We start from the raw sequence: 22,605 nt of genomic DNA, 5'->3' as shown, positions 1-22,605 counted from the left end.
ATTGTTCCAACTGAAGCGATTTATTGAGTTTGATCTGAGTTTACAGGTAGCTGATTTTTTTTTATCAAAACTGCATCTGTCCCTCCACAAAGTTTGACCAAAGCCTGTGGAAGTCGGGCAGAACCTGTGCCTCGGAGTTTACCAGGGAACCAGCTGGGTTAGGAAAAATTGCACTGTCATTCTTGCCTCGTGTTGGATCTTTGGAGTGCAGAGCCAGGGATTAAGATTCTCAGACAGGCATTTACAAACCCTAATCTTTGCAGCGAGCGCTTCCTATGTGGAAAAACACACCAAAATATTCTTTGGATACATATAAATACCTAGACATGGAAACGTCTTGTTTTTGAGGCAAGAAGGTGCGTGGTGCAGACCTCGTGCATCGCGGCGGCGGTAGCTGCGGTCCTGCACGCCCTGCGCTGCGGGGGGTTACGCGGAGCGCTGCAGCGCGGAGCGAGGCCGCCTCAAGGGCAGAGTGCTGCAGTGCTCCTGCTGCTGCACCCGCGCAGGCACCGCCCGCGTCCCCAGCGCGTCCCCAGCGCGTCCCCAGCGCGGCCGCGCCGCCTGCTCCCCGGGAGGCTTCCTCAGCCATCCGAGTTCGGGGCGTTCGAGGGTTCTGGTGTGTGTGAGGAGGAGCTGCCAGAGACACCAGCACTGTGCAGCACCCAGCACTGTGCAGCACCCCATCCTGTCGGCAGCTTCCCGCAGCCGCAGACAGACCTGCAGCAGCTACTGAGCTCTGCTGAGTCAAACAGGCACCTCGAGTTCCTTGGGGTTTTCATCAGGGTCTTAATTTTATTTTACATACAATCCTAAAAGATACTGAGTTTTTAAAGCACAGAGAACTAGTTTCTGCAGGATTGAAAGACAGACATTCTTTGAAATTGGAAATTCTTCTTATTTTGCAACCATATCCTCTGCCTTCTTTACTGCAGTGTTAGCAGTACCGCCCTGGGCAGGTCCAAAGCCTCACATGTGGTTACTGATTACTCGTAACTTCCATGGTCTCAGCAGTGCTCGTTCCTTTATATAAACATCTGTCTGTAACAGGAATGCCAGGTTTAAGTAACGTGCATTTATGTGTTACAAAGTTGATAGACAATGTTTGCAGTTTTTTTTTAAGTAAAAGGGAGACACTGTTGTACAGAGAGCTAGTTCTACAGCCTAGCTTGTAGGTTATTTCCCTGACATAAAGGGGCTCCAATTTCACCATATGCATTTTCTTTTTCATGTTTAGATCCCATCCTTTTTTAATTGCATTTTTGATCATAATATTCAGCAAAGACTCGATCTTGCTTCCACTGAGGCAAATATCCCATTAACCTTAATCAAAAGGTAAAATTTGAACAAATTTAAACAAAACAAATCCATAATTAGTCTATCAGCTCGGTAGCAATTTGTGTCAGCGCTAGCTCATTTGTATGCATGGGGTCATGGAGAATGTGTGGGGTCCAGCTAAAACTCATCAGGCTTCCTGCTGATGCGAAGGACAGTTACGGTGGGTCTGATGGCAAGATAAGTCTCAGTAATTTTAATGTGTCAAACATCATTTCTGCTTCTCTGTGAAGTGTCCCTGTACTTGTGGCACTGGAAATGAAACAATTGTTCAGTTTTGTCTGAGGTCACAAGAATTCACAATTCCCAATCTGGTGGAGGCTTCAAAGGAGCTTGCCCAAGCCATAGCTGGGCAGCACTTCACACATCTGTGCAGTGCGGATAGCTGGAGGGGAGCGCAGAGCCAGGCTGGTGTCACCCCAGCACCAGGGGAGCAGCCCCTTGCAGGCGGCAGCGCCGATACCAGCCGTGCGGCGCTGCCGGCTCCGGCGGGCTGCGCTTCCCTGCTGTGGACTCCAGTGCCACCACGTGCCGGGCCGCAGTATGATCCGGGGAAATGCAGTCATCTGCAGCAGGTGGGGTCAGAGCAAAATACATTCTGTGACACACACAAATAGAGAGGCTGGGAGTTTTCTTTTAACACAGAAGGTTCACTCCTTTTTGTTCTTTTTCATTTGCTGGGGAGTTTTGGCTCTAATTCCTGACTGATGCTCCGGGGTAGAGGCTGTTGTCTCCCTGCTCCTGTTACTTGATGTGCTTGCCGGAGAACGCGGGTCTGCTCGTGGAGCGCTGCAGTGCGTGATGCCCCGTGGCGGTGGGGCTGGGGCCGCTCTCCTTGCCTCGCTCACAGCATCGCGTGAGCTCAGGAAGGCAGGAGTCGAGGCAGGTTGTCCTGCCTCCTTCGCAGTGGAGTTTGGATGGACAAATTAATCTTTCTAGACTGCTGTGCTAGAGCCAAGCCTTATTTGGGCTGAGTATGTCAGGTGTTGACAATCTGTCCTCTTGGATTTCTGTACTAAACTCACTAATTGAAACCCAGAAGAACAGGAAGACAGAGGAAGCTGCTTCTTATTTGCTGTAGAGAATTAGCCGTTGTCAGCAAGTGATTTGATTTTCCTCAGCGTGGTTGGTTGCTGTGGTGCTGCTGCAGACGGTGCCTGCACTTCCCAACGCCTGGCAACAGCGGCCTGACGTCAGCCGGGCCCTCCGGAGCCGCAGGAGCAGCTCGGCAGCGCGTTCCCCACGGAGGCGCTCGCTGCCCTGCGCCTGCAGGGACGGGCCTGGCCCGGCCTCCTGCCTGCACGGGGAGGGACAATCCTCGGAAAAGGGGGTGCTCGGCCCAAGGGCAATCCAGAGCCAGCGCGGAGCTGCTCGGAACGGGCCAGCCCGACCGCAGCGCCAGCGATGGGGCCTGCAGGGCCGGCTGGTGTGCGGCGTGCTGAGAGAAGCCTGCAGAGGGCATTGGCTCAATTCTCTTGGACATGACATGTAAAAACTGTGCATTGCCCACTTTTAAGCTATAAAATGCATACTGCCACCTCTGGCTTTGAAAAGAGATGTTCTGAGTTTTAGTTTACTTGCAGATCTGTGCAGATCCCTACAAATCATGAGTGTGAAAATGCCCCTTTTGTTTTCATGCAGTGTGAATAATGAAAACATCACTGAGTGACAAGTTTATCTCATGCTTTTCTGTTCTTGAGCTAGTAGAAGACTGAATCTCCTGCAAATGTGAGATGAACTTTTTACTGGTTTTGGCTGCAGAATTATTTGAAGCAGGCAAGGGCTTTAGTAGGAAATAACATGGCATACTCTTAAATAGTGCGGGCTAGCTAGTGAGGCCTGCAGAACGCCTTTTCCCCGTGCATTTCTGCTGACCTGTTGTCTTCTGGTGCTGCTGAGCAGCCCCCCACAGGTTCCAGGGTGACGGCCGTGCTGCAGCCCTGCGGAGCTGCCGTCCTGCAGCCACGACCCGTCCGTCCCTGCCGCGCCGTCCCGGCTGGTCTCGTCCTTGCCGCGCCGTCCCGGCTGGTCTCGTGGTGGCCCCTCGTGTTGAGCAGGTAGAACAGCATCTCCTCGAGCCCCAGGACTGCAGTGACCTTGGGCACTGCTCTGCAGATAGAGCGTCTGTAGAGCTCTTCTTAATGCTGCTCCCACATGAGGGCTGTAGGCTTAGATCTTTTAAAAGAATCAGTTTCTAATGCCCTCCCATTCCCTATATTGTAAGACTTCCCTTTGATTCCTATATTTAGAAGTCTTTTCTTGAGACTTTAATATATTTGTCATTAATTCTCCCTCTTAGGGACTTAAGATCTCTGCCCTCAGTGCTACTTCCCATCTGCCTGTAGCAGGGTTTTCTCTGAGCCAGCACAACTGGGGAAGTTTTGCTTCTTTGGAAAGATCAAAACATCTATTGGAGTCTGTTAAAACAAACCTCGTGCTCTGGGAGCACCAGGAGAACAAAGAGGGCGTCTGTTATCAGTGCTGAGATGACAGGAAGCCTCTGTCCAGGCTGCCAGGCCCTTTCCTGAGAGAAGGCAGCACAGAACACCCATGAGAAGCAGTGTAAGTTAACAGACTGATGAGGGCCTTTTGCCAGAGTTCATCAGTCCTCAGGTCTAGGCTTCATTTTTGTTTTTAGCAGCATTGGTTGGTTATGTGAGAAATAATCTCCTATGACAATGGAGACAAGTGACCCTCGGGCTGCTGTGACATCGGTCAGGTCTTTCCACTGTTGTTGCTCCCCATCCATCTGAACCTGTGTCTTCTCATCACTAACCAATTTTCTTTGATGGTTTTGTCAGTAAGCAACCTTTGAGGTAAAGCAAAATAATTACTCTTTTTTTTTTTTTTTTTTTTTTTTTTTTTTACAAAATGCTTCTGAACTCCATAGGAAACCAACACTCTTGCATGTAACAGACTTCCAACTTAGAAAGGTGTTTTTAGCTTTCAGATACCCTGACTCCTGAAACCAGAGAAATCATTTCTTGTGGAAATTCTTTTCATACAGACTTCCTAGGAGCAGAGGAAGGGAAAAAGTACTGCTTTTAAAAGGAGATTTTATTGATTGCAGTCAGGTGAAGACAACTGTGACATCTGCACATGTCTCTAAAGAATTATCGGAAGCTCATTTCTGGCCTTGGAAATTGTGATTAAATCTGACCACACTACCCCCTGCCGAGGACACTTTCGGGAACAAGCTCTTCAGCCATTAAAGATGTAAGAGCTGCATTAAATATAAAACAGTCGATATCCATGATTCAGCTCTGATGGATAGATACCACAGGCATGGCAAGAGGGCTCCTACTAATAGGCACTTTCGAATTAGCCAGTGATTCTTAATGAAAATGCCTGCCAGCACTTCCTCCTTTTAATGTTTCTCATGATCTCAAAAAGGAAGGAGGAACAGAACCAGTGAACAAAAGTAAATCGCAGACCCAAGGTTGCAGCTTGTCTCTTGGCAGCCTCTGTTCCATTGCAGCTGTGCCCGCGTGGCTCCGTCGAGGGTTCTGGCGTACGTGGTAGAGGAGGAACACGGATAAAGAGGTAAGAAAGACTCCGCCAGCATTCAGACCGTCTAAAACGTCGAACTACTGGCTAGAGCCAAGCATGTCCATCCCTGGTGAACATCGCTTGTGGTTCATGCCCTTACACTCAGGAAAAGTTCAGCTGAAATGTCCGTTTTATTAAAGTCAGTCTAAAGCAGATCTGCCAATCTGCACATTACTACAGGCTTCATCTCTCAGCTCCTCGGTGTTGGCAGAACATCTTTCTGACTATTTCTGGTGCTAAAACAAATTTCCACCACAGCTTTCCGTGCTGTTCTGTGCTTTGTAAATACATAGTAATTATGTGTTCAGTATTTTTTTTCCTTTATCCTTTAAGTCTTTAGTAATAGATTGTCTCTTAGGGTTGAATGAATAATGACACAATAGCAGCAATAATGTTGTTTATTTTTCTATTATGAAATTAATTGAGCTCTGTTGTATCTCATTGATTATAAAACCAGTTTAATTTCCCATAGAAAATGGGAATAATATCACATAATAAACTCCCCAGTATGTTGGCATTGAAATTAAGGTATTTTATCAACATCAACAAAACATTTATCTCCACAGTATTTATTCAGTAAGATGGGACAAGGATTCCCAAGCATATTCACAGCGTGAGTGGTGTCGTAAAACAGACTTTGCCCTGGGGACATTTTTCTGCTGTTCCAAATCTAGCCAAATTCCATGCTTCTTTTTCACAGTTGCAAACCCTTTATGGAGCTGCTGTATGCAATTACTTACATGGAAAACCATATTAGAAGATGAATGAATATGCCTTTAATATAATTAGGAACAAGAGGCAAAAATCATAACCCAGTGACCATTTGGCTCTTACAAACCATTGACTACTAGGTGAGAGAACAGCCTTTTCCATAAACAAATACCAGCCTGAGCTGAAGGGGTTTAAGTGAAACCAGCAGTTGTGCAAATGATCTTTCTTGAATTTATGTATGGAGTTTTTCCTCCAGCATCAAATTGGGCTTTAATAATATAGCAAAAGATATAAAAACAGCGGTTAACAGAGTGTGGGAATTTGGGATCCCTGGGTTGTGTCCCAGGCTCTGAAAACTTATTTAGCATAACAATTTAAAAATGGGATTTTACCCAAGGCCACTGACTTGTAAACCCTTTCATCTAAACTATCACAGAGCCTTTGACATTGCTGAGACCATCAGCTGGTGCCTAAGATGTGGGCAGCAAGCAAAGCAATGGGCTGCTGGAGCTGGGCTGGTCTGCATCCATTGAGGAAAAGCCAACTGAACGAGCTACTGTGTGAATAACGAAGTTATTAATCCTTCCAGCAGTGACTCATCCATGAGCTGGAGAGCTGCGTTTGCTTCCAGCCCATGGGAACCTTTATCACTGCATGTGGCTGCAGTAAATGGATATGAGTGAATCCTGGTTGATGAAAATAGTTAAAAGCAATGTTATAAATTAGATTTTTGAAACTCTAAAATTTCAGTTTTAATTTTCTGTTGTGTTTTGTTTCAGGAGTACTGGCTTTGGGACTTGCAGTTCTTACAGAAGTGCAGTATTGGCCTTTCCACGTTGAGCTGGCGCAGGTGAGTAAGTGAACGCAGGCCTCATGGTGGCACGGGCAGAGCTGAACGTGTTCTTCATTTTTTTTCACTCATAAAGATGGTCACCCACCTTTTCCTTCCTTGAGAAGCAAAAAATCCTCCTGAGCTTTGTGCCACACAGACTGGTGCTCTGGTTTGCGTGGAGGGGATTCATGGCTGAATGGCCCTCTGGTAAAGCACAGGCTAGAGGGGAAGATGCTTCTCCCTTTCCTTAATAAGGGACACGTGGAAGCTAAGTTTTGAAAAACTAATAAACTCAGACATAAAAAATCAAAGCTATTAAAATGGAAGTGCCAAATACGTGATTGCTGAGAACCTGATGGACTGATTTAAGGATACATCAAGGCAAAGATTTTTCCAAGCTGCCTAAGGGTTGTTGTAGTCCCCATTCCTGTTTAATTGAAAAAGGAGTCAGGTTTCAGTGCTCAGGTGGCTTTGGAAATTTTTGTACAAAAACGTGTATGTGCACATAATCTAGCCAATAGCACCAAGGACGGTAACTGACGAGTGTTTCCGTGTTACCACGGGAAATAACCTCTTCTCTTTTCCATTCATCTGTTAAGGATTGGTGCGTTCTTTCCACGCTGCAGCTCTTGCTTTGGACAGGGGAGGGCACCAGCAGCACGTTTCTCCAGCTGCAGCGGCGCGCAGAGAGGAGATGCACTTGGATTCCAAGGCGTTTCCTGGACCTGGCGCTATTAATGCGCGAGGTGCTCAGTTTAGATGGGGATTTTCCTTCAGCAGTCTGGCGATTTACTCAAAAGCAACAGAACGTTTCGGTGTGCTAGAAATGTGAGTGAACCCCAGTCACCGGACTTCTCTGCCGGGCTGGATGTGCAGCGTGATCTCAGCATTGTGGTTTTGCTGTGGTGCATATGTGACCCAGGTTAATCTCTGATATAACCTCACTTAGAATTGAACTATCTTGTGTGGGGCCAAGAACAACAGGGCTTATGCTGTTCACCATTAACTGCCTTGAGTAAGCAATATTTAAACAGAAAGAAGTGAAAGAAAAGATCATCAATGCATTTGGTAATATTACAAATTAAAATAAAAGGCTTTCTGAAATAAAGGCTACTTTCAGCAGTAGCTGAGATTGCTTGTTCCATGTGCTCCTGACATTTGCAAATCATTACATTTAATGAATCATTCATCAACTTTCCCTACTCTAGTTATAAAACCAGCTACTCTAGTTACGGCTTGTCTGTCTTTCATGCTTGGCTCTGCTTTTCATTTGCTGCCAAGAATTTGTTTTACCTATGTCAGAAAATACTGGCACAGCTCGACCAGCTCAACTGCAGCATCAAGAACCTTGAAGTAAAATCCAGGTTCTAGGCTGTCATTAAACATTTTGTTAGAGAACCTCTAGCCAGAGGCCTTGGTGCCCAGGATACAGCCCCCTTTAAAAACTCATTCCAGGGTCTTCCTGAATTCTTGGGAGCCTAAGAAAGGACCTTGCTCTTTGTGTTAAGGTTGCAAAGCACTTTGCTGAATTAAGCCTCATAAAAATGTTTGGATGAGTCTCCCAAAGTAAAAGGAGTTGCAAGATCGGGAAAGGAGTAAAGAAGTATGTGAATACCTGTTTTTGTACAATCACCAGGTGTTGCTAAGGAGCTGTGCAGGGTGATGTGTGCTGCTCCCGGGGCTCATCCCGCTCTCAAACACCCTGTGTCTGCAGTCCTGCCCGGCAAGGAACAGCTTTGTTTGTGGGGCAGAGCCCATTAGCAGTGTTGGTTCACGCGGGAGTCTTGTCCCGCGCGGCCGAGGGCAGAGCGGAGCTCTGCGGAGCGGGACGTGCCCAGGGCAGCCGAGCAGCCCTATTCACCCATTCACAGCCTCGGCGCAGCTGGAGAGCAGTTCGGTTTCAGACCGTGTTCTCCCGAATGCCTGGCGTAATGTTTAAACGTCCCTTTTATTGATTAAAAAACACAAATCAAGGGAAGCAGCGGCGGCGGGGCGGCCCCGGCGGGCGGGGCGGGAGCAGGTGATCCCGGCGGGGCCGCCTCCCCGCGCCTCCCTCCTGCCCGCCCGGCCGTCCCCTCGGCGCGCCGGGGCCGGCGGGGAAGTTGCGGCCGGCGGGAAGTTGCCGCATGGCGGAGGGGGCCGCCCGGCCGCAGGCAGCGCGGCGGCGGCGCCATGGCCCGCTGGATCCCCACCAAGCGCGAGAAGTTCGGCGTCGGTGAGTGCCCGCCGGCCGCCTCCGTGCGGGCGCTGAGGCGGGAAGGAGCGCGCTCCGCCCCGGCGCTGCCGGCGGAGCCCTCCGGCCCGCACCTGCGGGGAGAGCGGCCCCGAGCGGCGGCCGGGGCCGGGCCGGGCTCCCCGCGGCCGCACGAGGGGGAAGGGGGCGGCGGGGCGCGCGTGTGGAGATGAGGAGAGCCGGGGCCGCGGGTCGTGCGGCTGCCGGCAGCCGTGTCCCGGCAGGGTCGTGTTTGGGCCGGGGGAAGGAGCCGCGAAGGCTGCTCGGACACCTCGTGCCTGCCGCCCTGGCTGCCTCCCTGCCCTTGAAGGAGCTGGGCGAGCACAACTCCTCACTAGCAGGAGGGCGCCTCGTACTCTGCCTGAGTAGTTCTCCTTTTCTTGAGAGCGTGACAAGTTGAAAACCGCACAGCTCCCAGGTTGTGTGAGACAACGGGACGGGGAACAGTCGGCAGGAAACCACTAATGACACAAGCAACTTCTAGTAGATTATTTTAGTGAAGAATGATCTTGTTGCCTTCTTGTTGTATTCCACCGTTCTGATAGAGGAAAACTTGTGATTTCGTGCTTGCGGAGGGTCGGTCACCCTGGCTCCCACGAGGTGGTTCATTCAGGCCCGGTGCCTGGGTTTAAAGGGCGAGAACCCCGTCCCACACGGGTGTGTGTAAAGGGAAGGGGAAACGGTCCCCGCTGGTTCCAGAGCGGCCGCGCAGCCCGGCCGCGCGCTCCTCGGCTCCTCGCGGGCCGGCCGCGCCGCCCGGCCTTATCGGCGCCGCCGGGGCGTGGGGCCCTGCGCACCTGAACTTTGCTTCTCGCGGCGCAGCCGAGGGCCCAGCCTGCGCCAGCCCGGCCATGGGCCGTACTGAGTTTGCTCTGAGCAGTACGAGTTCACAAATGTTGGTGATACTACCAGGTGAATTAGAACTCTGTTCTGAGCAGTTGGGCTAGATGCCGATATTTTTTTTTTCAGGCATATTTCTCTGCAAGGCTCTGCTATCTCAGGAATGGCCTTGGGCGGTGGGATGAATCAGAGGCACTGCTCTAATCAACACTTTTTTTTCTTGCTTCCGGGGTGAGTTTTTGTTGCTGATTTGAGCCAACTGCTGACTGTGACATCTCGTCTCCCGCAAAGCGCCGGCTGTGAGTAAGCGGGGTGGAGGCAGAGGCGCCGCTTCCCGTGCCGTCCCCGCCGAGCAGCGTCCCCCTGCCTGCTCTGCCCACCCGCGGCCCTGCGGAACCGATATTCGTCCTCTGCACGTGGACGCGGGAACGGAACCGAAGCGCTTGGTGACGTCTCAGCTCTTCCGTTTGACCCGTGAGCGGGGCCGCTAGGGTCAGGCCACGTGCGGTGAGCAGAGCCCCGGGCAGTCGCGGCCCCGCGAGGCGGCGCTGGGCTCTGAGCAGCGTTTGCTGTGGATGAGTCTGAGTTCCCTTCCTGCGGCGCTGCGGGACGTGTGAAAGCTCTGCGCTTTGCTACCAGCTCCCTGGGCCGCTTACCTGGCTTAACGAGCGGGTTAATCAAAGGTTGCCTGCTTAACGAGCGGGTTAATCAAAGGTTGCCTGTCACCCATGAGGAAGGTGGTTGTCCTGAGGGACTAGGCAGTGCCGCCAAGGGGCCTGTATGACACCCGTGAGAGGGTGGCACGGGCAAGTTGATAGCTGCAAAGTGGAATGGTGGGTTGTTTTGCTTCTGGAAGGATGCAGATATCGTGGCTATTAGTAACCTGTGCTCTTGAAAGCGGTGCAGAGGTGTCAGTGTTTATTTTAAAGGCGCCCCTGTCAGTGGTTCCAGCACAACAAGGAGCTCCACGCAGCAGGCGGTGCAGTTCATCGTCGCTCTCCTGCCTTCCGCGGTTCCGCGCACAGTGGTCCGTGTCCTGGATTACGCCCTGCACGTTTGAGTGCAGGGCCAAACGGATCCGCCGCCCTCCAGAAGTTTGGTCCGCAGCATAACCGGTCCTGTTTAGCCTAGGAAATGTCTTCACCAGGCGTGGGGTTCGCAGTGCAGGGAGCTGGCTGGCCAGGCGGTCTGGGTGGAGGAAGGATCCAAACTGGTCTTAAATACAGAGAAACTTTTGGGCGGCTTTAGTTCCCAGGCTTTCCCTGCGTCTTCACCTCTTCTTTTGGAGGTTTCCATTTTACACTTAAAGTTTGCAAATAAATGGTGGTGTTTGAAAGGTGATGGCTTGTTTTCATCTGGTTCCAGTGAAGCATGGCCACTTGCCATGGACAAAATACCTCAGCCACGTGACCAAAAGAAGCTATTTACTATGGTGGCAAATAGCAGATTGGAATTTTCAGTCTGTAGTGTTTTTTTTTTTTTTGATTTTCTTCTCCTTTCAGTGGATTTTGTGATTAAACTGGCAGGTAATTGCCCCTAATAGTCATTGGTGACCTTTTAAACCCATTATATTCTTGTCTGCTGGAGGGCCAGGCCATCCTGTAGCAAAGAGGTGTTTACTCTATTGAAATACCATGTGGTGATTGGGTTACAATCAGCTGCATCATGTCTTAGGAATGGCAGTAATTTTTCAAATGTAAACCAGGGCTTGCCAGCTACATTTTTGATTTATGTGAGCAGAAATGCAAGGATCGGAGAGGAAGAGAGAGTGCTGCAGAATAAGGTTTTCTTACTAATTATTTGATTTGTGGTAATTTCTGATGTGCTGGGCCATTGAGTCTTGTGTCCATGTTCAGACTTCCTATTTCTTCTGTAAAGTAGTCTTGAAATATGGTCTGCGATCAAAAGAATTTCACGGTGCTGATAGTAGATCCTGATGATGCACCGTCAAAGCAGAGCAGAACTCCTCTTTGTTTCGACTTGCTGCGTGCTGTGCGCCAGCTCTCGGCAGGACGTGTCTGGCTGCGGCTGCGGTCCCTGTTGTGCAACGCGTTCCGGGCCGGGGCTCCCCAGGATGCAGCTCCTGCGCGTGCTGCGGCGCGCGGCCTGGACACGGTCAATCTTCTGTGTGCAGCAAAGTGCTTAGAGATGAGGTTGTACCAATTCTACACACGGGCATGACAGAGTTTAAGTCACTTCCTTTTCTGCTGGTGTATTTAGCTTGACTCACTGGACGCTTCTTTCGTTAGCATTTTTAGGGGAAAATGTCTTTAACGTGGTTGCAAAAACAGGACTGTCACAGCCAAGCCTAAGACCTTAGTCCATAGTCGTGAACGCGTTTATCCCCGTGCTACCAGGACGAGGACTGTGGGTTTTGATGCATTCCATCTGTGTTTGAATGCGTAAAATTCTTCCGTGAATATTGGCGCGTATGCCAGGAAACCTGTCCCAACAAAACCGGAGCGTTTACATGAATTACTCGACAGCTTTCTGGGAGGCTGGATCACAGTCTGCTTCAAAGGCTGAAGATAACACGGAGCTGCTTTGATTCAACTGCAAATACAGCGCAGGTTTTCCATGTAAGTGACGAAAATGTCCTTCGGATGCGGTACGGACCGTACCTCCTAGGAGGATCCCTCGGGAAGAGGCCGGGGACAGTGCGTGAAGGCTGGATGGCTTGGGCAGCCTCTCGCGGCTTGCAGGTGGGTGTCAGAATGTATCTAAAAAGAGTGATTTTTCCGGGGACATGATCCTGTCACCCCCTTTATATACCCTCTAATTTCTGGATGTGTTGCTGCATTGGAAGTAGATCTCCCTCTACTTGGTGCTAAATGTGGGCCAAAGAAAATTGCAGTATAATGGAGATAGCAGGGCTTTTTGCTCTTGGGCAAGTTGGTACTTTGATCCTTTCTAGTAATAAAGCAGTTTATGGCTCCAGCTGTATAATTCTAATATTGCATCAGTGTCATGGGCAAATAATGGCAAGTTGTTCTGAAAAAGCTTTTTAAAAATGCAGAGTGCCTTGCAGCGCTGCAATTGTGCAGTGCTCTGACAAGGTGCGAGGGCTTCACGCTGAACAGGGATGAAGCGGTGGAAGGAAAGAAAGTGGCTCTGGAGAAGGGGAAGGCTGCGACGGCCGGCAGCGCCGCGCCGCTCTGGGGAGCCCTGCTGCACGGGGCTCCTGCAGTGCTGCCCGCGGCGCCGCTCTGGGGAGCCCTGCTGCACGGGGCTCCTGCAGCGCTGCCCGCGGCGCCGCTCTGGGGAGCCCTGCCGCACGGGGCTCCTGCGGCGCCGCCCGCGGTGCCGCTCTGGGGAGCCCTGCTGCACGGGGCTCCTGCAGTGCTGCCCGCGGCGCCGCTCTGGGGAGCCCTGCTGCACGGGGCTCCTGCAGTGCTGCCCGCCGCACCGCTCTGGGGAGCCCTGCTGCACGGGGCTCCTGCGGCGCCGCCCGCCGCACCGCTCTGGGGAGCCCTGCTGCACGGGGCTCCTGCAGTGCTGCCCGCTGCACTGCTCTGGGGAGCCCTGCTGCACGGGGCTCCTGCGGCGCCGCCCGCCGCACCGCTCTGGGGAGCCCTGCTGCACGGGGCTCCTGCGGCGCTGCCCGCTGCACTGCTCTGGGGAGCCCTGCTGCACGGGGCTCCTGCGGCGCTGCCCGCTGCACTGCTCTGGGGAGCCCTGCTGCACGGGGCTCCTGCAGCGCTGCCCGCGGTGCCGCTCTGGGGAGCCCTGCTGCACGGGGCTCCTGCAGCGCTGCCCGCGGCGCCGCTCTGGGGAGCCCTGCTGCACGGGGCTCCTGCAGCGCTGCCCGCGGCGCCGCTCTGGGGAGCCCTGCTGCACGGGGCTCCTGCAGCGCTGCCCACCGCGCGGGTCGGGGCTGCGGTGCCGCTCTGGGGAGCCCTGCTGCACGGGGCTCCTGCAGCGCTGCCCGCCGCGCGGGTCGGGGCCGCGGCGGCTGTGCGAGCGGTGCCGGCGGACGCGGCGCTTCGGCTGGGGTGAGCGTCGTGGGCAGAGGCGCCCGCGGGCCGGCACGGCGCCGCGCGCCCGCGTTCGCTCGGCGGGCCGCCCCGCACATCCCCCCAGCAGCGGGGTGTGCGGGGAACGCTCGCTAGATAGTACCACTTGCAGCTCCGTACGGTGGTAATTCCAACTTTTCTTCTCCTTCCCTTTGATGTTTTGCCCAGTAAAAACTGGGACAGTAATTTAAAGCCGGTGGCAAAAATTCGCTCCGTTCTTTTGAAAGTGCCACCCACTTTCAAGTTGAGAATTAGCTGAGTGGTGCAGTTTTCCAAGTGATGGATTTTAGTTTTGTTTTAACAAATCTGTTTGAAAATTCTGTTGCAGGAATCAATGTTTCACTTCCTGTATCCAAAGAGAATTGGTGCATCGTTTGGGGGTGAGATTCCGTACAGAGTTTGTGGGCGCAGTTACGGTTGTACGCGTGTTGTAATATGAGCCTCTGTTAATTCACAAAGAAGGAAAGATTCAAAATAGGAGGTTGTTTTTGTGAAAACTGAAATGACACCTCTGCGAGGTATGTGCAGTGCTCAGAACTGGAATGCGAGTGCCACACGGATAGAAGTGTGCAGATATGAAACCTGCTTTGCGGAGGACAACCTGGAGGGTGCTTGTGAGCACGTTCTTGTGCAATCTCTCCAAAATGTGAAGCATCGAGAATGTGAGTGCTGCTTTAAGGGTTCTACGGAGATAGCTGATAGCAGGAGGCAAGCCTAGCTGCAAACCGTATTCTGATTCAGTTAATGTCAGTGGCAAAACTGGATTTCTGTGGTTAATGTGATGGATGAGACCATGTTACTGGGTTAGGGGTAGTTCTCCAAAGGCCAGTGTTAAAATTTACTGTATCTGGGGAAGAATATTCATTTTTCAGGCTAGGTGTTACTGCTCAGACTTCAAAGACGCCAACTAAACCTGGGGGCATGGAAGATGCACACCTTAAAATAACACGGAGCCCTCCGCGAGATCCGGAGGTCGTGCTGCGTCCTGGAACCTGTTCTCGCAGGGCCACCTGGGCACACGGAGCCTGCGGCGCGTCCGGCTGCACCTGGGCACACGTGGAGCCTGCGGCGCGTCCGGCTGCGCCTGGGCACACGTGGAGCCTGCGGCGCGTCCGGCTGCGCCTGGGCACGCGTGGAGCCTGCGGCGCGTCCGGCTGCGCCTGGGCACGCGTGGAGCCTGCGGCGCGTCCGCCTGCACCTGGGCACACGTGGAGCCTGCGGCGCGTCCGGCTGCACCTGGGCACACGCGGGAGCCTGCGGCGCGTCCGGCTGCACCTGGGCACACGTGGAGCCTGCGGCGCGTCCGGCTGCGCCTGGGCACACGTGGAGCCTGCGGCGCGTCCGGCTGCACCTGGGCACACGCGGAGCCTGCGGCGCGTCCGGCTGCGCCTGGGCACACGTGGAGCCTGCGGCGCGTCCGGCTGCACCTGGGCACGTGGAGCCTGCGGCGCGTCCGGCTGCACCTGGGCACGCGTGGAGCCTGCGGCGCGTCCGCCTGCACCTGGGCACGCGTGGAGCCTGCGGCGCGTCCGGCTGCGCCTGGGCACGCGTGGAGCCTGCGGCGCGTCCGCCTGCACCTGGGCACACGTGGAGCCTGCGGCGCGTCCGGCTGCACCTGGGCACACGCGGGAGCCTGCGGCGCGTCCGGCTGCACCTGGGCACACGTGGAGCCTGCGGCGCGTCCGGCTGCGCCTGGGCACACGTGGAGCCTGCGGCGCGTCCGGCTGCACCTGGGCACACGCGGAGCCTGCGGCGCGTCCGGCTGCGCCTGGGCACACGTGGAGCCTGCGGCGCGTCCGGCTGCACCTGGGCACGTGGAGCCTGCGGCGCGTCCGGCTGCACCTGGGCACGCGTGGAGCCTGCGGCGCGTCCGCCTGCACCTGGGCACGCGTGGAGCCTGCGGCGCGTCCGGCTGCGCCTGGGCACGCGTGGAGCCTGCGGCGCGTCCGGCTGCACCTGGGCACACGGAGCCTGCGGCGCGTCCGGCTGCGCCTGGGCACACGTGGAGCCTGCGGCGCGTCCGCCTGCACCTGGGCACGCGTGGAGCCTGCGGCGCGTCCGGCTGCGCCTGGGCACGCGTGGAGCCTGCGGCGCGTCCGCCTGCACCTGGGCACACGTGGAGCCTGCGGCGCGTCCGGCTGCACCTGGGCACACGCGGGAGCCTGCGGCGCGTCCGGCTGCACCTGGGCACACGTGGAGCCTGCGGTGCGTCCGGCTGCGCCTGGGCACACGTGGAGCCTGCGGCGCGTCCGGCTGCGCCTGGGCACACGGAGCCTGCGGCGCGTCCGGCTGCGCCTGGGCACACGGAGCCTGCGGCGCGTCCGGCTGCACCTGGGCACGCGTGGAGCCTGCGGCGCGTCCGGCTGCACCTGGGCACACGGAGCCTGCGGCGCGTCCGGCTGCGCCTGGGCACGCGTGGAGCCTGCGGCGCGTCCGGCTGCACCTGGGCACACGGAGCCTGCGGCGCGTCCGGCTGCACCTGGGCACGTGTGGAGCCTGCGGTGCGTCCGGCTCCACCTGGGCACACGCGGGAGCCTGCGGCGCGTCCGGCTGCACCTGGGCACACGCGGAGCCTGCGGCGCATCCGGCTGCACCTGGGCACACGTGGAGCCTGCGGCGCGTCCTGCTCCTCGGGGAGGTGCTGATGGTGGCCAAGTGTTTCCCTCGGAGTAGTCCTGTTATCTGGGCGTCCTTGCCTTCAAAATGCTAGGCATTCCCTTGGAGCTTTGCTGAACAGAGCCTGCGTGTCAGCACCGGCCAGTTATGAGCACTCGTTGGTAGCACAACTGGTTAATCTGACATATAGCTCTTAATTAAGCTGTTTTCAATTTTTCAGACATAAATTCCTGGGAAGTTATAAGAAAGTTTTTGCCCGAAAATCAAAAAAACCTTTGTTCCTCCTAAGCATTAATTCCGTGGGCAGTTCCTTGTCTTTTAAATAACGCTACTGTTTTTTGGCCACGTCTTGGCAGCGGGCGGCATACCAGGCTGTCCCGGCGGGGCGGCCCCGCTCAGCGCCGGCCCCGCGGGGCGCGCGGCTCGCTCGGACGCGCTGCGGGGCGGCCGGGCGCTGCCGGGCGCTCAATGCGCTGCTTTGTGGGGAAGGAGGGCAGGGACAGCCCCGGGCTGGCGGCGGCACGGGCAGCGTGGGGGCCGGAGCGGGCGTTCCGAGCCCAGCCGGACATAACGGGTCTCGACGTAGAGCTGCTTTTCTGTCAGGCCAATAATCTACCTTTAAAATGCATTTCAGCGCGTTATTGAGGAAAAGGTGTCGTTTCATTCTACCTTGAAGCAGGCACAGCGATACCTGACCGCTTCTGCCTCGCTCATGTGGTTTCAGCCTCTTCAGTCTGGCTTCCTTTCCAGAACTGGCTTGGGGATGAGCGATGGTCTCGTAACGCGCTGGTGAATGCGCTGACGAAGCTTTGGGGGCTCTCCAGGGGTTTTTGCAATTCTCCGGTTTTCGCCCCGTGTGTGGCATGGGGCGAGGGGCTCTTCCTTACAGCAACCCTGCTAGTCGCAGAGCAAGGCCTCCCTCATGTGCGTGAAGCTAAACGATGCCCTGCCTGTAGCTATCAAAGAATAGGATCGCTACAGTAAACACGGTGTCTGGTTCTGAAGGATTGTGTGTTTCCTCTTTGGCTCTTACTACCAGTCAGATTTTCTAGCCTTCAGTGTTAGTTTTCCTTTAGGATGATAAAAGGAACAGAATTCTCCTTCTAAAGTGGATTTCAAAGACAAGTCTGAAACTCAGTTTGAAGGTGAAGACCAGTCTCGAGTAATTCCTGAAAATGCAGGCAGACAAGGAGTCTTTTTAATTGCCTCATTGCTGCACTTCTAAGTTCTTACATGAAGATTTTTTTTCTTCATGCCATGACCATGTTTATGTGCAACTTCCTTGTTCTTTTAAGTCTGGAGAAAGGTCAGATTAAATACACAGCATGAAAAAGAGGCTAAATGGTTTAAATAACTGTGGATGAACTATTCAGATGGGACCAGCAGTAGGACGTATCAGCTGCGAACAGGAAAGCTCCCAGGGAAAATCCACCAGCAATTTGTCTTTTATAACCGTGCACATAATCACGGGGCAGGAGATTGGTGCATTGTGCCCTTCTGTCTTGCTTCATTCCATCTGGCAAAGGATGGTGCTGCAGGCCTTGTCTGTGAACTGGGGTGGCAGCAGCGTCTTCCTCGTGCACCCTGGGTCCAAAAGCCTCCCCATGAGGGAGCAGGAAGGGCGCTGCTGTGTGCCTGGCTCCTCTGGTGCTGCTGCCTTCTTCAGTTTTCAATTAACTGCTGTGTTTTCCAAAGAAAGACTCGTCTGATGCCGTCCACCTCTCCTGGGCACTTGGTGCTGCTCAGGCTGCTTTTGTCTGGAGCTGAAGCAGCATTTCCTGGCAAAAGAGATGCTTCCATTTCGGTAGAGTCTGGTCGTTCGGGCCTAGGGCAGCTACAAGTTGTGTGTAGGAATTCAACACGTATAAACACACGTGCACCTCCAGCTCGGGAGAGGGGGCTAGTTTAGGCACTGCAGGGAGTTCGCACCGTCTGCCGCCTCCCCTTGGATTATTTAGAGTTAGGATATTTTAAAGAAAACCAGTGTATGTTAGGTAATTTCCGTTGTGGTAAGCCACAATCCTTTAAGATGGGTCCTTGCCAGGAGGCAGGATACCTCATCTTGACAGAAATGATAGGCATTCGATGGGAATTTCCTGGCATTGCAGCTGATTTTATTTATTTAATTTTCAGAGAGTGTTCTTCAAATACAAACTCTGTGAACTACAAACAACTTTCCCAGAGCCCCTGAAAGTGTGTGTCTGATTTATTTGACTTTTTTAAAAAATAAAGCAGAAATAGAAAAAAGAAAGCACTTCCCATAAGGGTTTTCCTGGACAACAGCTATCCAGGAACAATTGGAGACTTGATGAGAGCTGCTGCTTCCCGTGCACCTGAGGGGCGTCATTAGACACTCATGTGCAGGGTAGAATTGCACTGCTGTTTGACGCGGCCTCCTCTGGGCTCCTGCCGGGGCTTCGGGAAGGACAAGGGTCGGTCAGTTCCGATGGGAGCGCTCGGCTCGCGGGCCCTTCCTCGCCGCCCTGGACCCCGTCCCGCTGCTCCCGCGCGGGTGCCCGGGCTCCGCGGCAGCTCCGCGGAGAGGGGACGCGGGCGCCGCGGGACGGCTCCGGGAACGGCAGCTCCGAGGCGCTGGCTGCTGCGCTTAATCCTATTCCCGCTGGAAATCCGATAAGCGTTCGGATTAGCTTCGTCTTTCACAGGGATTAAATTTGCAGCGAATCTCAAGTTTTCATACTAAAATTAGTTCTTGTCTGGGAAGAGCCTTTAGTAACAATAGTTTGAGGCATTTAATACAGAAGAGTAGCAGTTTTTTGATTTAAGATTTCTTATTTTGTTTTGCCGCTGTTTGCGAATATTCCGCTGTAGTCAGCTCTGTGAAACATTAATAAAAATTATCGAACTGATCCCTAGCTATTGCCTGGGGAAATGGCACCTTTTGGTGGGCAGCTCGTGCGTTAACTGGAGACAACTCTGTGTCTCTCTTCCTGCTTCTAGCGATCTACAACTACGATGCCACGCAGGACGTGGAGCTCTCCCTGCAAGTTGGCGATACTGTCCACATTTTGGAGATGTATGAAGGTAGGACCACTTTCAAGTACTTTGCATTAGGTTTTAAAATTAAATAAAACAAAACAAGCATTTTTTAAAAAAATAGTGCAAAGTCTGAATCCGCATTTCCAACTTCTGGTACGTTTCCCATGCCCAAAGCTCACTCTGTAGTGCTTGCTGGCTACCCTTGAATTTTGAAAACGCTTTAAAAATGCCTAAAACAGAGACGCAGCAGTCGTACCGTGGTTGTAATACCATGAACTGGCTTTGCCTTTGAAAGCCTCCAGCAGGCTGTCTCTCCCAGTAATTTACAGGTAAGCTTTTCCTAATACCAACCTCAATGTAAAGTATCTCGCAGAAAGGGAAACAAAATTCCCACCTTAAACTAGGTGAAAATGATATTTTTGTGCTTTAGATCTGCTTACTGAACTAAACTGTTTCATGATTATTTCACTATTAGGAACAGAATTCAACCTTTTAATTATTTTGAAGAATATGCTGCTCACCCCTTCTTTTGGAGGGTTATGTCTATTTTCTCCATAGTCCAATGCTCTTTCCAAAATAAAAACTCAGTCATTTTCACAGGCCACATCAGGTTGAAAAAGAAACAGCATACGGGAGATTTCAGTATCTGCTCGGTGCAGCAGGCTGCTTGTTTAGCAGTTTGTTCATGGCCAATTTTTCTCTTTCCACTTGTCTTTGCCCTTGACACTGGAAAGAGCCAGCCCGTTCCTGCATGTCAGAACTGCTGATGGGTGTTTTTACTGATGTGTGTGGTATCGGGTGTGGGTTTTTATTTTATTTAAAGTATGCAATAGTGCTAAATTATGCTTTTATGAAAGGGATACATCTTAGAGTTTCCAGAATGTGGTAATTATTTTTGGCAGGGGGATGTGGATTAAACTTTTTTTTTTTTTTTTTCTGGAACGGACATTTGAGAATCCAAAGTGAAGGATGCTGATGGGCTTTCACATGGTGATTCTGCTGCCGGCCTTTTCTTATATACCATAAATATAATTTGTTTTGGAAACTCCAAATTCTGCTATAAGTGGGGAGCCCGGGGGAGTTCCTGTTTGTTTTTGTTCCAGTAATTGCCATCCTTATCTAGATGCACAAACCTGGGCTTAGAAGAAGGTTCCACTTAAGTGGGGTGTTGTGCTTGCAGGAAGGGTGCTCTGCAGGCTCTCAGTAACATTCCTCAGGGAATTACGGGGGCATTCCTAGGGCTGCCCCAAGAGCCTTGTCCGATGGTAACGAGCGCTTGGGAGGCCTCCTGTCTGGTTCCTTGCTCTAGGATGCAGCGCTGAGCAGCTCTGGGAGCCACAAGGGCTCGCGGGGGCTGCAGCCTGCAGCTCCCTTGCGGCGGGCAGCCCTTCCCGACGGCAGCTCCCGTTCCTTGCTCACCCGGGTCACGATGGGTCTCCGTGCAGCCGGGAGCTCCGTGTGGAAGCGCTCCGTGTGGAAGCGCTCTGCGTTCCGCGCCTGGCTCTTGGCCGGCTCCGCTCCGTCTGCCATGGCCGCGGCGCCCAGCTGGCCCCTCGGCCAACGCCGGAGCTCGCGCAGGCTTTGGCGTGAGCACGGAGCGTTATCTGGCTTTCGGCGGCTGAGCAGCTTGGAGACACAACAGCGATAGAGCGAGGGCCGGCGGAGCCGTGTGGGGAACGGGAGCCGCGGCGCGGCGGGAGGCAGGGCAGGGAGCGCCTCGCTGCTCCCCCGGGCGCTGCGTGCGGCGGCCCCGTGTGGCGCTGGGGCGGGCGCTGTGCTGCTGCCCCATGTGGCGCTGGGGCGGGCACTGTGAGTGGCGGCCCTGTGTGGCGCTGAGGCGGGCGCCGCGTGCCGACCTGCACACTGGCTCCGTGTCCACGCTCGAACAGCCCCCGCAGAACCCTTTCGTAGCTCGGGTCTTGGCCGCTTCCCCGCCTGCCCTGGCTAGAGGAGAGCTCCCCGTTTCCCGCAGCAGTGCGGTGTGAAGGTGGCGCAGCGGAGCGGGGCGCTGCCGCCGAGGAGGAACCTCGCGGGCAGCATGTGATGTGCCCGCGGGCACTGCGCTTGCGTCACCGAGCGCAACTTCCAGGCATCTAAAGGTGTTTAATACGAGCCGTTTCGTTTGGGTTGTCTAACCTTTAACGTACCACATTAAAAACAATAAAAGGTAAGAGTGAGGGCTTGGCTTCAGTTAAAGAAATAATCTCATGGTGTTTCTGTGTCCCCCTAGCCAGCCCTCCTTTCTCCAGCAAACTGCAGCTTGAAAGAGTGTTGTAGTAGCTGAAGCTTTTCTTTGTGTAACATGTCGACCCAAACTGCGGCAGGTTCAGCACTGCTAACAGGCCCTAAGGATGTTCTACAAATATCTGCATTTGAACGGTTGAACCTGTTGTCACTAAACTGACGTTCTTCTAGAGCGTTAGGCTTGTATGCTTTTCAAAGGAGAAATAAAGTAGTTGAGTGATCACTGACCATTGCAAAGGGGAAAAAAAAAAAAAAACTGGTTCTTTTTATATGAGCGGATAAGATTATAGAAAATCGTAGAAGAATTCTCAAGATGTCATGAAATGAGTGCCAAAATACAGCTTTGCATAACAATACGGAATGTGCCTTTTGTGCAATGATTGCAAAATGTTTTACAAGGTTCGGGTAAATACCAGCAGGCCATCTTAAATAAGAGGAAACTGTGATATAGAAGAGGTAAGAACCTGTGTCAAGACAAATTGAAATCACTGGAAAAAGATTCTTAAGTTCCATGAGCCTCATGCCAGACGTAAATAACCTACACAGGACTGTTCAATTAATTACTGACATAGCCAAAAATAGAATCGAAATCTTCTCATTCCTAATCCAGCACTTTATCCATTGGTCCATTATCAATCTGAAGTTTCATCTTGTGGAAGGAAGGTATTTCTTCTTTCTATAAGTGTAGTAGAGATGCCTTCGCACTAGTAGATCTCAAAAGAGGAAGATCAATGGAGTTTATGTTGTGAATTGTGGTGAGAATGGCAATGGATATTTAATTGCTGCATACAAAGAAATGTATTTGTGTCCCTTTCACAGGTTGGTACCGAGGATACACACTCCGAAATAAGTCTAAGAAGGTATGACCTCCCTTTTGGGTAACTTGTGTTTCGCGGCTTTGCCAGACCCCATCCATTGCTGTCATCAGCTGTGCTCCCGTTTCAGTTCAGGTCTCCTGATCAAGCCCTTTTCCTTGAGCTAGATGCTTGGGAAGCATTAGCTGGGTGGCCGTGATAAGCAGCTCTAACATAGTTTGAACCAGCAAAGTTGAATGCTGTGCATGAGCTACAGCAGCTCTTTGCTCTGTTATTACAGTTTTGACTTGTAGGCACTCACCATTGGTTATAAATAAAGCTGAGATTAGAGTTTGGATTTGGCTCGGAAAATATTCCGAAAGTTATGCATGGATGGATCTCGGCCAAACTTTGAGGTTTGCAAAAACAGAGTGAAAACTGCTT

The 22,605-nt window shown here is 53.0% G+C and overlaps 1 protein-coding gene across 1 annotated transcript in view; it reads left to right on the top strand.

Annotated features, from left to right (window-relative positions):
- The window catches only part of DOCK5 (dedicator of cytokinesis 5), a 67,703-nt gene that overhangs the window by 5,681 nt on the left and 39,417 nt on the right, over window positions 1-22,605 (top strand). The window contains exons 3-4 of the mRNA XM_088521492.1: window positions 19,085-19,168; window positions 22,187-22,227. Of these exons, the coding sequence (XP_088377618.1) occupies window positions 19,085-19,168; window positions 22,187-22,227 (125 nt within the window). The remainder of the gene's footprint in view (window positions 1-19,084; window positions 19,169-22,186; window positions 22,228-22,605) is intronic.

Source organism: Tinamus guttatus, unplaced genomic scaffold (assembly GCF_059628265.1).
Source record: "Tinamus guttatus ecotype Peru unplaced genomic scaffold, ASM5962826v1 Tinamus_guttatus_pri_ptg000123l, whole genome shotgun sequence".
Taxonomy (NCBI): Eukaryota; Metazoa; Chordata; class Aves; order Tinamiformes; family Tinamidae; genus Tinamus; species Tinamus guttatus.
The sequence above is the reverse complement of the archived record's forward strand: the minus strand, read 5'-3'. Positions and strand labels throughout refer to the sequence as shown.